The sequence below is a fragment of the Triturus cristatus genome, chromosome 4_1 (genome assembly GCF_964204655.1).
Source record: "Triturus cristatus chromosome 4_1, aTriCri1.1, whole genome shotgun sequence".
Taxonomy (NCBI): Eukaryota; Metazoa; Chordata; class Amphibia; order Caudata; family Salamandridae; genus Triturus; species Triturus cristatus.
The window spans coordinates 675,915,445-675,932,662 of NC_140585.1; the positions used below are offsets into that span (position 1 = coordinate 675,915,445).

The following is a 17,218-nucleotide window of genomic DNA, read 5'->3' on the forward strand; positions in this document are numbered from 1 at the left end:
TATTTAGACTCCTTACATGGTTTCCCTTTGGGAGGAAGTCCTTTCTTGGCAATTCTAATACTTTCATTTCCCAGACAAAGATGTAGACCAGTACTTCTGGGGCATATCTTTCACTGTCTTTAAAAATAGATGTATAACAGATAACAGCTCGGGAGACTACTTCAATGCGTCACAGCATGGGATTCCTGTTCCTCGCTCTGAGTCGATCTTGCACCAATTCTCTGGCTCATGTTTCTCTTTTTGTCATTCTGCTTTGCTTTCTGCCTGACATTAATAAGAGTATTTTTGTTCTACCCAGAATCTTTTTTGTCCTTAAAAGACTGGTATTAACAGTAGGTCTATAGTTTGCTCTTTCTCCAGAGGTTTTTCCTATCTACTTGGAGTCAGTCTAGTTCAAGCCACAGGCCATATTTGGGCATCAAGCAAAGACATTACTCAACCACCAGCAAGAAACCTGCCTTGGAAAGGAGTGACAGATTGTGGCACCCAAATCATCCAAGTTCTGTAATTAATATGGATCAAGTTCAGGATTTATTCAGAAATTGTTGACAGCTGTAAATGTATGACTACAGAGAACTCGTCTCTCAGACCTTCTCTGAATATCCTTCAACAATGCACTCTTGATCCTCCATTACCAGGATTGGTTGAGCACATGTTTGATGTGAATCCTCGCAGATGCAAATATTTTGAATTCTTTCATGATTCATTTCACTTTCAAGCCTCACAGATATGCCTTCGAAATATGATTGCTCAATAGACTTGGTACCAAATAGAATTGTTCCATTCAGAAGACTATACTTGCAAAGAAAAGTAAATGCTCAGGGAACATTTATATCAGAAATTACAGAATGGTCTTATTGTTCCCTCCAGCTCTCTAGCTGGAACGTAACTATTTTCTGAAGAATATTGTTTTTACGTTAAACCTGTATTTTGATTATAGAGATCTAAATTAAAGAACTTTGCAGGATACATATCTGATTCCACTATTCTCAGATGTCCTGGAGCAGGTAGGTACGGTATTTACCAAACTTGATTTAAAAGGAGCATATCATCTTATACGATTCAGAAGAACAGAGGAATGGAACCTGCCTTGGGGCATTTCCAAAGATTGTATGTACAAGGTGATGTCCTTTAGATTGAGAAATACCCCAAAGATGTATGGATTCGTTATTTTCTGATCCTTTGCTTCATTCCATGATTGTCTTTCTGGATGACATTTTGTGTTTTCTTTGAAAAGACCCTGAAAACTTCCCAAACTTCAAGTTAAAGAAGCCCTCCGAACACTGAAGGATTATCAAATAGTTACTCAGCCTGTGAAATGTCAAATTGGCCAAATATCTGTAGAATATTTAGGATTTGTGCTGTCAACCAATGTATTGACAATGGAGGATGAGAAGATGAAAAAGCTCTTGAATTGACTCTCTGTCAAAGGAATTCAGTCTGATGAACCTGGTCAATAATTGCCTTCCAAATCCAAATACAGATCTCTTTAAGAAAGGGAAGATAAGAATTGACTGGCTCCCAGATGTCCCAGTGTTTTACAGGGTGGGATCGAATTAGCATTTCACAATTAGGAGCTGTATAGGCTGGGAGGCACATGAAATTGTATGAAGACCTCCAGGGCAAATTTGACTTACATAAGTCACAATTATTTAGATTTCTGCTGCTGAGAAGTCACTGGGACAAACACATAGCCCCTCCCATAGTATTATCCACTTGAGGCTCACTCTAGAACACACGGCAAAGGGGGGGGGGTCACTATTATATAGCTCCCAAGATGAGCATACACTAGGCCCACTGGTGTCAGGAAGATCTGGGCACACTGGACGATGATGACTTCAAGGGCACTGGTATATCAGCCCGCCTAGGCCTTATTCAGTTGAACTACTTCCATACAACATACTGAAATTAAATTAAATGAAACTAAGAATTTATAAAGCGCTACACAAACCCGAGGGTATCTAGGCGCTGGATAGACAAACAGGCAGTGAGGTCGATTAGTAGAGTAAGTTAGTAGAGCCAGGTCTTCAAGCGTTTCCAGAACTGTAGCAAGTTGGGTTCTATGTTAAGGGAGGCAGGCAGGGAGTTCCAGAGTTTGGTGGTGGTATATGCAAAGCTTTTTCCTCCCCACTTTACTTTACGTATCTTGGGGACAATTAAGTTGCCTCTGCCTGAGGATCTCAGTGATCTAGCCGGGATGTAGTGCCCAAATAGTTGCGACAATTGCCTGTGGCCTTTATCGTGAGTAGCCTTGAACGCAATACATAGAGCTCTAAACTGGATGTGTTTGGTGATAGGCAGCCAGTGGAGCTCAGCCAGAGCTTTAGAGGCCAAGTCAAAGCGGGTATGCCCAAGCAGGACTCTGGCAGCGGCATTCTGCGTCACCTGAAGTTTATGTATGCAGCGCTTGCTTGTGCTAGTAAGCAGGGCGTTGCAGTAGTCCAGCCTGCAGCCAACTAAGGCCATGACCACTGTTTTCCTTAGTTCAAAAGGAATGAATGGGAGTACCTTTTTAGTATTTTAAGAATAAAAAAGCACGCAGCTGTAGTCTGATTGATCTGTGATTCAAAGGAAAGCTTGGTGTTGAAAAGGACACCAAGGTTTTTTACCTTGCGGGCAGGTATTGGAGGAGATCCCATGTCATTTGGCAACCAGCTGTCAGACCAGATACCTGGCGTCATGCCAAACAGCATGACTTCTGTTTTTGACGTATTTAATTTCAAATAGTTAGCCTGCATCCAGTTCCCTATATGACCCATGTAGCCTTGAAACCAGGAGGCCGTATCCGTAGCCGAGCTGTTGATAGACACAATAATACCTGTGTCGTCAGCGTAGGACACCAGCAAGACACCGAAGCTTCTTATCAGTTTGGCTAGGGGGTGACATACAGGTTAAAAAGAGTGGGGCTCAGAGATGAGCCCTGAGGGACTCCACAAGGAAGCGAGAAATCCGGGGAAATGAATACATCATAGGCTACTGATTGCGTCCTGTTGGACAGAAAAGACCTAAGTAGGAGGAGTGCTTTATCCCTAACCCCTAGTGAAGCAAGGCGTTCAACCAACACGTCATGATTGACCGTGTCGAATGCCGCTGAGAGATCTAAAAGGATAAGGGCAGCACTACCCCCTCTGTCAAGGGCTTGCCTGAGTTCCTCCGTGACTGTAATGAGCGCCAATTCGGTTCTGTGGTGAGCTCGGAAGCCAAACTGCGAGTGGTCCAGAGTGTCTCCTTCCCTCAAAAAGGAGGACAGTTCCTCATTTAGGAATCTTTCGAGAACCTTAGAAGGGAATGGTAGCCTGGAGATGGGTCTATAATTGGAAGTATCCTCTGGATCAAGATTTGATTTCTTCCAGAGAGGTAAAATGAAAGATTTTTTCCAATCGGGGAGAAAATATCCCGTGGTAATAATTTGGTTAAAAATAGTCCAGAGGGTGGATGCAATGGTTTCGGGAACCATATGCAGGATTTTTGGTGGATAGGGATCAAGGGGGATCCGGACTTGATTAGAGAGACTAATCTGATGGTGTAGTCGAGCGAGATAGATGGAAAGATGGGAAGTGTGGTGGTCGAGGCGCCGTCTACTTTGGTGTGAGAGGTGTGGCTGGCGCTTGGGCTGTTTTGGGGCACAAAAACATTGAAGACTTGTTTAACTTTAAGTTGAAAGGCATCAGCTAATTTATTACAAAATTGCTGGCTACTTTCTCGGACTTGAGTTTCCGGAAGCTTAGAGAGTTTTTTAACCATGGTAAAAAGCCTTTTAGCGCAGCCGTTAGCTGCTTCTATTTTTTCTTTTATGAAGTCTGATTTGACCTTCAGAATGAGCTTTTTATAGGTGTAAATGGCCTTTCTGTAGTTTAATTTAGTTTGGACATCCTGTGCTAGCCTCCATTTCCTTTCAAGTTTCCTACAGATTAATTGTTGTGCCTTCAAAGACTCATTGAACCAAGGTTCCGAGGGGGATTGTTTAACTGAGTGCCGCAAAGTCTGGGGGACCAACTGCTGTCCGGCGAGGTCGATCCAAGAATGTTAGCTCCTCACTGCCTCATCCAGGTCGGTAGGGATGGACTGACTGGAATGTTTAAGTAGTTTACTTAGTTCTTCTCCCTCAACCTTATGCCAGGGACGAAAGCTAAGTGATTTTTGTTGATACCTTAATATGGCTTTTAGATGGCAAAGTGATATCAAACATTATAGCCTTTATGGTCCGACCAAATAAGTGGCAGAACTCTGTTACCGCACAGATTAGGGTGATCAGAGAAGACCCCATCGAGGCAATGCCCAGCCTCATTGACCAACTGAGTAAGTCCTGTACTGACCATGTGGTCTAAAAGGGCTGCAGTGTCTGAATCAGCGATATTATCAAGTTGACAATTGAAGTCACCTAGAACTGTAAAGTTAGATTGTTTTGCCTTAAGCTCCAGAAGTTGGCCTAAAGAGTTTAAAAAATTGGCCTTAGCTCTTGGTGATTGGTAAATGAGTATGCCGTTGTAGGTATTTTGGCTGTCAAGTTTGATTTTGAAAATCGCTGCTTCGCTCTCTGTGGTGTCTGGAATTGGTCTAAACTGCATGTTAAAGTCCTTTCTGGCTATGAGCGCAATTCCACCTCCCCTTTTCCTGACTCTCTCCACCGTAAAAATAAGAAAACCATCAGAGAGAGCACCTACGAGGTCAGGTTCCGAAGAGGAATCTGCCCAGGTTTCTGTGACAAAAGCTATATCGATTGCCTGCTCCTCCAAGAGGTCATGAAATACTATAGCATTTTTGATAAGGGATCTAGTTTGAGAAGAGTACAGCAAATTATATGCTGTCTCTGATCAGGCTTGCTTTGCATGAAGTCCCTGAGTCTTGCAGAATTTAGAGGTAGGCTGTGAACCACTGTAGTGCAATGGGGGCATTGTTTGTTTCCTGAGATCAGAAGAGGATCCAGGGGCGCGCCCAGGCAGGGATTGCTGCTGAGTTTAAGATGCAGTAAGGCTTCCCGGGTAAAATGAAGAGGATGGCTTATGGGGTTACTGGGATAAAAATTGTCATAATGGCTGGCGCGGTGCGCGGTCTGTGCACGGAATGGGCGCAGACAGGCTTGCCTTTGGCGCACCTTTTGCACGCCAGCGGCGTGCCCACTGCGCACGTCCGCTGCAACATTGGCTTAATATGGGCCATTTCCATAAGAAACCTGGACCGCCAACCTCCGCAAGTGTAAGTGAGTGCAGGCGGAAGAGAAGCCCGAATTCAGGTTCCGTCCTCTGCACAATCGGCACAGGAGCCGCGGCGGACCAGGGCGGGGCGGGGGCCAAGGCAAAAAGGAGGGTGATTGGTGAGCAACTCAAGTACAATTTAAAAATGTGCAAGTCAAAGCAAGTTAAAAGCACAAATGAACCACAATAAATTTTAAATAATAATCTGTGCAAATTCGCAGGGTTAAATATAATTAATGTGCAAAATAGCAGACCTTCGGTGTGACTGCCTGCTCGCGCTGCGCGTCCGCTGCAACATAGGCTTAATATGGGCCGTTTCGGTAGGAAAACTGGACCGGCAACCTCCCCAAGCCGAAGTGAGTGCAGGCGGAAGAGAAGCCCGAATTCAGGTCCCGCCCTCCGCACAATTGGCACAGGAGCCGCGGCGGACCAGGGCGGGGACCAAGGCAACAAGCATTTGCAATGCAATAGGTCTCGCATTTACGCGAGTTTAAGCTATTGGCATTGTAAATGACAATGCCTTTTATTTATGTTTTAAAAAACAAAACAAAAATGAAAGGCATCGTCATTTGCAATGTCAATAGCTCAAACTCTCGTAAATGCAAGACCTATTGCATTGCAAATGCTTGTTATTTAATTACGGTGGATTGGGCCCACCTCTACTCACCCCCACTCATCAATAATACACAAGGCGTTTCTGTTGATCGCTGCTTAATGAGTCTCCGCTTATGATAATTAAAGTCCCGGCAAATCAAACCTCGGAAGATGGCTGCGGATAGGGCGGCCTGCTGGGATAAAAAGTCGGGAAGTGGCACATTAGCTGTGGTGGCATGGAGAGAAGCAGTCCCGGCTCCAGGATTCGTGCTCTGAGAGGGCCATGCCATTGGAGCAGCAGGTATAGTAGCACCGGAACCTGGGGCCCCGAGGGGCCCATTGAATCCTGATAATTGTAGTCTTTTATTACCGCAAAAGCAGTCACAGGGCCAGGAGGGACCACTCATGCTGCGTAGTGGTGGGGTGGGGAGAGGGGGGAACACAAAAAAAATGAGCGGGGCGAGGGAGGGACTGCAGCGCTGCGTAATGGCGCACAGCGTTCTAGGCGCAGAGTGCTTACCTCCGTACAGCAGAAGAGATTAGATGGTGGGTGGTGGGGAGAAAGGGCAAGACATGCATTAGGACATAAAAAGCATCGAAGACGTGATGCAATACGATTTATTTCAGGTCACATGGCAAAGAATGCTCTTATTTTTGGCCCTGTTATTGCCGTGAATAGAGTCATTAAAAGGTGACAGTGGACCAATCAGCGATAACTGCTGGTCTGCGAGGTTTCTTCAAGAAAACAAGTTATAGAACGTTGGTCGTTGTGACGTGTATGCAAAATCATGTAATAACGTCACTTGTCAACAGTCACAGGTCAAAGAGACGAGGTATGCGGAGTCCCTCCATACTGAGTTAAAGAGGGTTGGGAAGTACGTTTCTGCCTGGTGTGCATGTGCGTTAATTCGGAGTGGGGAACCCCTTGTTGGGTAATGAGCGCCGGGCTCTATAAGTCTGGAACTTCACAGAAACTCGCTAACATGATATAAATGAAGCTGCGAAAAAAAGTACCAAGGAAGATAAAAGACATAACAAAGGAAAAAGAAACAACGGGATAGAGAAACGATTAAATAAAGCACACGATTGAAGCAAAACGAGACAGAAAGAACAAGCGCGCACTGAAGCTGACGGAGTGGGAGGGGGAGTGGGGGCGGGCACGCAGGCTGACAAATGGTGCGATGAATCACGGCTAAAGTGAAAGCAAACAAGTGGTTGCAGGACTCCAAATGGTGCGCGCGCCCGGACGGGTCACATGCACTGTAGTTGGAGGCCTGCAAAGCCACTGTTTGCACTTCCAAAACGCGCTTACTATAAGTCTCGCCAGAGCAGCGCTAAAGCGCTGGTCAGGCGAGACCTAAAAAGGAGGGTTATCGTGAGCAACTCAAGTACAATTAAAAAATGTGCATGTCAAAGCAAGTTAAAAGCACAAATGAACCACAATAGATTTTAAATAATAATCTGTGCAAATTCGCAGGGTTAAATATAATTAATGTGCAAAATAGCAGACCTTTGGCAAGACTGCCTGCTTGCGCTGCGCGTCCGCTGCAACATAGGCTTAATATGGGCCATTTCCGTAGGAAAACTGGACTGCCAACCTCTGCAAGCGGAAGTGAGTGCAGGCGGAAGAGAAGCTCGAATTCAGGTCCCACCCTCTGCACAATCGGCACAGGAGCTGCGGCAGACCATGGCGGGGACCAACGCAAAAAGGAGGGTGATCGGTGAGCCACTCAAGTACGATTTAAAAATGTTCAAGTCAAAGCAAGTTAAAAGCACAAATGAACCATAATACGCCTTACACACTCTGGTAAATGGGCCGTAGGGTTGATCATTTTGCACCTGTTTAGTCAAAAGGGGCTCCTTTTTCCATGCAATCTGGAAATGTCCAGCAATCAAGAGGTACTGGTCCCAGATAGAGTCAGCCCTGGCTAGAGACCTTGTTCGGCCACTCAGTCTTTGCCCTGAAATGGTTCTCCTTTGCCTATTGAACGAGGGGGGACCATGATATATCCGCCTGCTCATAGGGATAGGATGTATCCTTGCAAAATGTGACATCGCCCATAAATTGAGCTCTGAAACTACACCAAACCTGAAGGGACTGGATGTTGGGAATTGGTAGGTGTGCTATTATAGAGAAGGAAGGTGATAAAGCATGGGAATCCCCCTATAAATACAATACGATATGGAGCATGGAGACCGAGTACTCTTACTCCGTTAAATAGTGAGACTTCATATTGTGGGCCAGGTTCTCCCCATCTCATGATCTTTGGCCTAAATCTTAGTATTCATGTTTAAAATATGGTATGATTTTCATGCATGCAGCTAGAACAAGATCAGCTCCTCAATGTGTGTTTTGTGTCAGGACCTACTATCGACTCCAGAAACATACTGCTAACAGACAATTTATTTTCACAGTTTAAACAGCTGTTTGAATTTTTCTGCTTCAAATATTTGCTGTCTTTGATTAGATTTTCCGAAATTCCTTCTAATGTTTTGGGCCTCATCTACTCTCCCATTTGTTACACATATTGCTGTCACCTGCTAATAGGCACAACTTTCTTTCCTGCTTGTAGGCTATAATGCTTTTTAAAACATTGCAAAGAATCACTCCCTATATGAACGCTCTCCAGTTACACCCATTCTTTGATTTATCTTGTTAGTTAACCAGTTTCTAAGCAGAATGTTACTTTGTGACATATGCCCAAACTGCTCACCTTGTTATTGTAAGGTGCCAAAACATACAATATACTTGAAGAAGGCCGAAACAAGTAAACATCCGCTTCCTAAATAAATTGCAAGCAATGCTCACACCGTAGGCACATTGCTAACCCCAAAAGTTATCGAATTAATTCATGTAATTTACCTTTCTCAAAACTGATCTTTTTATGCCCTCTCTAAAAGGTCCTATACAGACAGCGTATTCTGCATGCTTTAGAGAATACTAAATGTAGGTTGTGGAAGCGTGTTCCAAACCTATATGTTTGCCATGCCCCTGTCCTAACGTTTTGCCCAGTGCTTAGTCTGTAAATGATTGAGCGGGGCCAGCTTTAGGGCGGTGCAGCTGGGGCAGCCGCAGCTAGCTCATAATTTGGTTGGCGGGGTGAAGGGGGGGGGGGGTGGAGAGCTGTGTTTAAAAATAACTATTGGTTTAAAAGCAGGTGAACTTCCTTGTGCGCCGAGCAGTTTTCAGGCAACAATACAAATGGCAAGATAACTCTGGTGACATATGTTCCTACTGGTGAGAGATCGGAATTTTGTCTGGTTGCAGTTTTGACTTAAAGCAGTGCTGGGGTTAATGTGCCTGCTGCAAAGGGCGTGTATCATGCAGATCACAGAACGGAGAGTGAGTGAACTATGAGAAGCGCTATAAAAACATGAAATATATGTCAGAGAGGGACTATGGAGAGATGAGGGGCACTGTTGGAGAGTGGTCGTGAGGGACTCCATGGTGGAGGTGGTCATCGGGGGGAATTAAAAAAGACCATTGAACAAGTCGCCATCAGCATTAACCCTGGCCCTGTGAGTGAGTGCTATTTAATGCCAGTGTCCCCAGTACCAAAGCTGTATGGTCTTCAGTTCACCTCAGACCTCTTTGATCCACTACCAGACATTCCACCCTTCCCACCTCATCTCACTCTTGCAGGTTCCTGCTTTCTCAATTTGTGATGGTTTATCGTATCCCTCTTTCTCTTCCTCAGCCATTCCATTTGGTGTTTTCCTTCTCTTGCTATCAGCAAATGTCTCCTGTGTAAAAATAAGTCGCCGGTCCGAAACTTACGTGACGGTGGCACCAAATGTCAACCACAGGCTCAAAATAAGCACTGGCTTCGCCTGCCCTTTTTAAATGCGACACATCAGCAAACCGCCAATGACTGACTGAAGAACTCTGGAATGGTTCGCTCTGGAAGCCATCCTGCTGCTGGGGGAGAGGAGTTGTGGTCACTTGTATTTCCTGCAAAAATTCTGCGAAACTAGTACATTGAAGAACGAAGGCCTAGACACAGACACGTTATACTGTTGTTAGTGGAGCTAAATTAACAAAGGAACTCAGTGAATTTAGCCCAAAGTGTAGGAGGCAATTGGCAAAGAGTGAACATGAAAAGAAGGAGAATATTCCGGCCTCACCCTTTGTCCTGGGTTTACGGAGAAGGATATGTTCTCGAGCACCGCGTGCCCTTCGTCGGCATACTTTGCTGAAAGGTCTTTGACAGTCATTTTGCCCCCATTTGGCCATTCCTGCTTCATCTTGGCGTACTCGTTCTCGATGATGAGAACACTTGAAAGTTTGTCATCTTTGAATTCTTTGGGATTTTTATCCGTCTCTTCTTCTGGCAGGTCAATGAAGCGAAACACTCTGCTGACTGACCGCATCTAGACAGGAAAGAAACGAACATTGCATTTTCAGAGCACGTTTGAAAATGAACCACGCGCAGGTCTGCGAAATTCAAAATATATATTTATCGGCCTCAAGGCTCATTCATTTGTGCAATCACTAGGGAATGTCCTACTGAGAATAAGCTAAGTCAACAAGGATTTACCGCATAGAGGGCCATATTTACAAACCCCGTTGCATTACCCAACGTGGTACAAAAGCGACACAACACAAAAAAGAGATTTATAATGCCACGCAAGGCTGCCCTGCGTGGCTTCATACATCTCGTGTAATGCAACACAGCGCAAATCACTGCATTGCATTACTCTGCGGCAGGGAGGAATTTCCATGTGTGTTGCGTAGGTATTCCCACGCAACACCCATGGATTTTAACGCATTCCCAGATTTACAAGAAAAAGTAAACCTGGGAATGTGCCAAAAAGATACGCCTCTCTAGGGAAAGTGTGAAAAGGAGAAATATCTTTATTTCGCCTCATTTTTCCTCTTTCTAGGTGTGCTGGATTTCGCTGCACACCTAGAAAGAGGGAAACGCCTCTCTGGACTGTTAATGTGCAAGAAGGTACCCATTCCCGCACAAAAGCAATCCTACATGCAACGCAGGCACCCTTGCGCCATGGTGCAGGCACCTGGTGCAAGGGTGCCTGCGTTGGTGCTAGACAGTCCATTGTGCACCAGCACAGGGGAAAGGACAGGAATCTATCGTATTATTTTAAAAATACAGCGGATTAATGACCTTTCCCTGTAATGCAGCACAGCAAGGTGAATTGCTCCACTGCGTTGTGTTGCGTTGCCATAAATATGGCCCTTAATGTGTTGTATGATTTCCCAGGTGGTGACGAGTATGTCACAAAATGTTGCAAGGTGGACTGACGAGGGTCTGACTTGTTCCTGACTCATGGTGGTGGAAACCATCTTTAAATTCCCCTATCTGGAACAATGTGGTTTCCCATAGTATGGGACTGTGGGCAAGAAAGAAGAAAGTCCCTGAGGATTATACATTCTGATTACCACACACATGGAATTCAAGTGTATGCCCATTGTCACAGTTATTCCATTCACATAGGCAAGGACTGTATTTATCTCCATCTTTTTATTCATTCAAATAGCAATCAGGCATTCTATAGTATCCGGAGACAAGATCACAATATAGATTAACGTTGTAGTGGAGTCTGAATGCCTGAATGAGATTTCAGCATGGTCACAAATACTTCATACGGGAAGGTAAGGATGGTAGAGCTGTCATCAATGTACGGCGATGGTAGATATAGCTTTGTACTACTTTGTTGAGGTAGGGGACTAACGTCCATCGAAATTCATTGTAGAGGTCTGGAATTTATTTAACATTAGATGGGTAGGGCAGTCAGATAATATATTTGGTCAGAAACTGGAATATCTGAGGTCTCTAAAAATGAAGTCTTAAAGATGACTTTTCCTTTGCTTTTTAGCTGTAACCAGTTGTCAAGTACCAGCAGAGGGAAACCTGTAAACAGGAAGTGATTAATAGCACACACAAATACACACACACTGAAAAATTAGATGTGTGAGGAAAGTGGGCGCTGATGAAGATTACACAATAATGACGACAGGAAATAAGAAAGCAAATAACATTCAGTGGTGGCGCCTGGCATTTGTTTGTGGGGCGTGGGGGTAGGAGGGAATACAAACAAAATGGAACATAATTAAAGTAAATAAAATTGTTTTTACCTGCCACTTCGACAGACCCCCGCCTCGTTCCTCTCTGAGGATCGTCGACTCCAGCTGCACACTGTGCAGACTACCAGATGCCAAGCCCAGAAGCCCAGCGCTTCGCTCATGCTGGAAATACTTTTCCCAGCATGAGAGAAGCGCTGGTATTGGTCTGAGCGGCCTGGTTTGCCACTCAGACAGTAACTGGGAGTCTGTATTGTTTCTCTAACTAAGCCGGGTTGGAGAAACCTAAGTGCGCATCACCGTTTGGGCGGCATAAGACGGCTGACCAAACAGTCATGCGCACTTAAAAGTGCCCACTACCACTGCCATGCCTGTCAAAGGGGATTGCCAGACCCCACCCACTGAAGACTCGCAATGGTGATGGTCAGGCAAGCAAAAATAAAATGGTATTAAAATGCTTTTATTATCTTTTTTTTTTTTTAGCAGGGGGCGGTGCTCCTCTGCCATTATGGAGGAGCCGCCCCTGACAACATCTTTTTTCCAAAGACCATTTCAGAATTGTCCATCCCAGAAATGTTCACTGGGAGATGGTTCAGAACAAGGGGTTAGTCAACTGTCACTGAAAGACTTGCTGTTTTTGCCACCAAGCACAACTACCGTCACGAACAGATACAACCAGCAAGTTGACTTGGATACACACCAACACAAATGATGTACAATCCATGAGGTGATGTTTGCTTAGTAACTGTTTCACTGTAGACTGCGAGGTTAATATTTGCCTGAAATATATCAGGTTTCTTTAGAAGTGGTGTTAGAAGGAACATACTTGTTTGATATATTGCCAGTGACTAAATTATTGTTATGTAGCTTGATTGTATGAAACATAGGTGCCCACCTCTTTTTGGGATTAACTGCTATTATTAATCCGACACGCGGAATGAATACACATTTAACGCCATGATGTTGATGTTTATGCAGGACAAGCATTGGGACTTTTGTGTCCACCATAAGGACAACTGACCATGAGCATCCACAGAATTAGCTAACATGCTTAAAGTGAGAAAGAGAATCCCTGCCATAAACAGAGTGCGTAATGAACATGGATTTTGTAGGTTTGATTGGAGCATAAGCAATGTATTGCCAGCTTTATGGAACCCAGTTCGGGGCAAATTTACTTAAATTTAAAAAAAAAAAAAACTTCAAATTATTAACCATCTCTGTTCTCACCGGCATAAATCGAATACGTATAGGACCATCAGAGGTGGGCTCCAGCTCCAATATCTATGAAGACGGTTTTGATCGGAGGGGCCATGAATTAAACCATCTAATAACCATTACATTCTACTGTGACTGGCTGTGCTTTCTCACTAGTATAGTTGGTCCTCTATCTTTCCATACTCATCCTTGGTATCACGAGTTCTCCTAACATCAAAGAAGTACAGAAAAAGGATGAAGTGGTTTAGAGTGTAGGAAAAATGGCGCCACTTAGGGAGAGTACCATCTAAGGAGTATCCTGAGCAGTCTATATTGGTAACGGTGCTGAAAGGTGAGAAGCACCACTAATCTCCCCAGGTAATCGGCATATGCCAATTGACTGAACATACAATGTCCCCAGCACACGTGAACAACAGTTATATTAGTTAAGATAGCACGCTGTGAGCATCAAGTAAAACAAAGTGCGATGTTTCTGGAGATTTTCTTTCTTTTATTCCTTTGTTCATCCAACAGCCAACACGTGTTTCGTCGCACAGGTTATTACACCCGCGACTTTATCAGGGCTGTACATAAAACAAAACATAAAAAACAAGCAATGTACCACCTAATTTGATTCTGGATGTACATATACATAATCAGTAAAGTTACTGGCACACCCCGAAAGTAATAAAGAGAGGCGACTGCACGGAATCGCAGACCACGACAGATCGGTAAGAGGGGGCCGGTGGTTGTATTAGGCCTAATCAGTATACCGAATAGTCCCTAGTACTTAGGGCTTGACGTTTGTATTCCGACATGCAGAGTTTGAATATAAATGGGAACGAGAAGGGTTTACGATAGCAGCACGTATTTAACTAACCAGTGATAGCTATTAACTAATATAACTGTTGTTCACGTGTGCTGGGGACATTGTATGTAACATCAAAAAAGTATCTGAATAGTTGATTTTGTGTCGCACTAAACTTGCTAGGCCATTGTGCCTTCTGCACCCCTTTATCTGATGAGTGGTCAATTTGACGTTGCAAATACAACTTTTTTGTATGTGTGCAGGTGCTTCAAAACTCCATTGTACAAGTATTATAGAGAATGCCCACTCTTCCGTGATTTCTGTGAGGAAATCCATCTCTCCTTATGTTAGTTCAAAGACTGGTTTGCTTGACTGGACCACTCTGGACTAAGGCCTGTATTACCTGACATAGGCCTTGGATGATTCTCCACAATAGTGTACAGCTTCTAACACATCAGCAGGCTATGCAGACTTACTGGTGTGATATTGGAAACTGCATTTTATTACAACTGGTATGAGATGTGTATGTTTTTTGGCAGCTCGCCCTTCCTCTTAATGTACACATGCACTTTTAAAAGAGCACTGATGAAATATGTAACATTATCCCCACATGTCTTGACCTGCCTTTACCCTCTTCCACTCCGCATGAAAGAACCGCAGAACCATTGGTACTTGAATATTAAATAAATTCATGTATATATATTTCTGGGGTCAGGTCATACTCCACTTATTAAGGGTGCAAAGATATCTATGTTACCTAAATGGAACCCCCTTAAAGTAAATTGGTCTTAGTGATGTTTATTTTTCATCAGAGAACTTTTCAAAGTTTGGGATTTGGGTCCCTAAAGTTGATGACAACACGCTCCCTCGTCTCCCTTTTGGGGCTATTCCCCAACCATGGTACTCTCCGGACAACAATGATATCTTCGTGCAGTGCCTTTCCCATCCAGTGAGTGATGCTATTGTTTAATTCAGATTCAATTTCATTTTGATTTGGGTCTAAAATAGGGACATACGCGGGCACCATCACAAGGGGGGGGCAGCTTCTGGGGGTAGCTGCAGTGTCTTAGGGTGCTGTCCATTACCTTTGTCCGCATGACAAAAATTGCCGTTCTGAGGCATTATTATTTCTAATTTTGAGTAAGACGGGATAGGCTCTGGATGTAATCATTGTTGGATACGTCTATATGCAGAATTTAAATTGCACAAGGTACCTCTGGTATGCTAATAATTAGTGGAGGTTCTGCAGTTATATTTTCTTAGTGTCCTCCCGCTGACCCATTATTACCACCTCTGCTTCGCTGCCCCGTCATCCCCACACCAATAGGTGACATCTTTTGTGACCCGTATCCTAGTAGCTCCTTGAGTGTTGAATCTATACCCTTAAGCATTAATAGTATGGGGTTGATGAGTGTCTTGAGAACTTCCTCAAGTGCCTTGCTGTGATTGTCTGGCACAAAGATTTCTATGACTTTCAGTGCTTAATTCTTGGCTTAAGAAAGCTCCTGTTTCAGGTTCTCTAACCTCTTAGGTACTGACATGGATGGCGGCTTGGATCCAGTTGACAGTCTTCTTGCTTGGGTATTCATTGGCCATGGAGTACCTTTTTTCTTCCTAGGTGGCAGCGATCCCAGAAATTCATTACTATTAGACACTCTAATATCCGGTCCGATCTATAAATCACCATTAAAGATATGAGGGTTAAATTCCCCTCCCTCCTGTTCTTGTTGTATATTCTCTTTACCTGTATGGTCAGGGGTGGGGTCTGGACCAGTGGCCAGGGCCTGTGATAAAGCTTTTTTGGTGACGCCCAACATTTGTTCCACACACTCTTTCTCAGAGTTGATTGCACCCATGGCATTAGTTAAAAAAACTGTTATTGAAGCTGTTAGTTGTCGGCTCTTACCAGACCTGGTCGAGGCCACAGATGTCCTTTTACCCATATTTTCCACTCTCAGAAGATCCTGATGAGAAATAGTACAAATACAAATATGCGCCCCAAGAGAGGTGTCGTGCACAGCCATGTCCAACAGCGGACGGTGCAGACAGGCCTGCGCTTGGCCAGTACCAGCCTGGGTATGCACCTGAGTGTGTCCCAAACACATCCAGTGCAGTGGAAACCAGGGGCCTTTAAATGCACCCCATTCCCACTTGGTGCAGGCTGTGTCGTTGCCAAGTGGAGGAGCCTGGGGCTTGTGGTCCTGGCCCCGATGAAGCCTAGTCTAGCAGGAAAGCGTCCAATGCCACAGAAACCAGTGGAGTCTTAAATGCACCTCGCTCAGCACATGTTGAGTTGTTGCCATGTGAAAGAGCCCTGGGCTTATGGTTCTGGCACCCAATGAAGCCCAGTCAAGCAGGAAAGCATCTTGCACCGCAGAAACCAGTGGCTCCTTAAATCCGCCTTGCTTAGCGGAGTTTGTGTCATTGTCGGGTGGAGGAGCTGGGGCTTGTGGTCCAGGTCCCCAAAGAAGACCGGTCTAGCTGAAAAGCAGAAAAGTGTCATGTATCCTGGAAATCAGTAGCAACTTAAAAGCACCTCACTCGGGGTAGTTTGTATAGTTGCAGCATAGAGGACCCTCCCTGGTCCTGGACCCCAATGAAGTCTGGTCTAGCAGGAAAGCAGCTACAAGTCTAACATCAGTGTTTGGAAAAGGAGAATTCCTGACTTCCTGGACAAAAAGCCTAGTTCTCTTTCCATACGCCTGAGTGTTCGGACCTTGACTAAAGATTGTGTTGCAGAATTGGGGGGTTGGGGTGCAGAGGGGTGTAGCTCCACTATTTAATAAAAGCACAGTGGTGCACCGAGCTCCGTTTATTGCCTTGTCTCCATTGCTGTTGGAAATGCACATTTTCTAGTTTGCCCTGTACCCTGCCTCATAGCTGTGGAGATGCAAGAAAGCAGAAGGATCCAGAGGGGACAGAAAATAGAGTGCCTTGAATCTAAGGGCTGAGCGCCCTAACAATGGAGGGCTTTAACATTAGTACATAGCCAAGGGAGGGCTGTGGATCTAGAGATAAGGCAACCAGCTAGCACAAGGATCCAAGTCAATATGATACAGAATGCACCTTCCTTGAAAAACTCTGACACCAGATTACATTCCCAAATGTATCAATGTTGCAATAATTCTTCCTTGAGGACACTCTCAAGCCCTGTCTGAGTCCATGGAAACCTCTGAAGCTGGTATCAATGAAGATCGCTTATTGAAGGGGTTTGATCTCATTGAAACCTGCCTCTGAATAACCAAGGCCATCCAGACTATCTGATAAATTGATATTTCCCAAACTGAGGTCGTAACTCACTGGTGTGATGCAAGTCAATTTTTGGTGGGTCAAGAAAATGTTCCGAAATGTCAAAATGTTGTAATTATTTGAAAATAGAAAATC

At 44.5% G+C, this 17,218-nt stretch overlaps 1 protein-coding gene across 2 annotated transcripts in view; it reads right to left on the reverse strand.

Moving 5' to 3' along the window:
• CFTR (CF transmembrane conductance regulator) overlaps positions 1–17,218 on the reverse strand; it is an 880,902-nt gene that overhangs the window by 67,989 nt on the left and 795,695 nt on the right. For both annotated transcript variants that reach the window (XM_085653127.1, XM_085653128.1), the window contains one exon: positions 9,915–10,160. In XM_085653127.1, the coding sequence (XP_085509253.1) occupies positions 9,915–10,160 (246 nt within the window). The remainder of the gene's footprint in view (positions 1–9,914; positions 10,161–17,218) is intronic.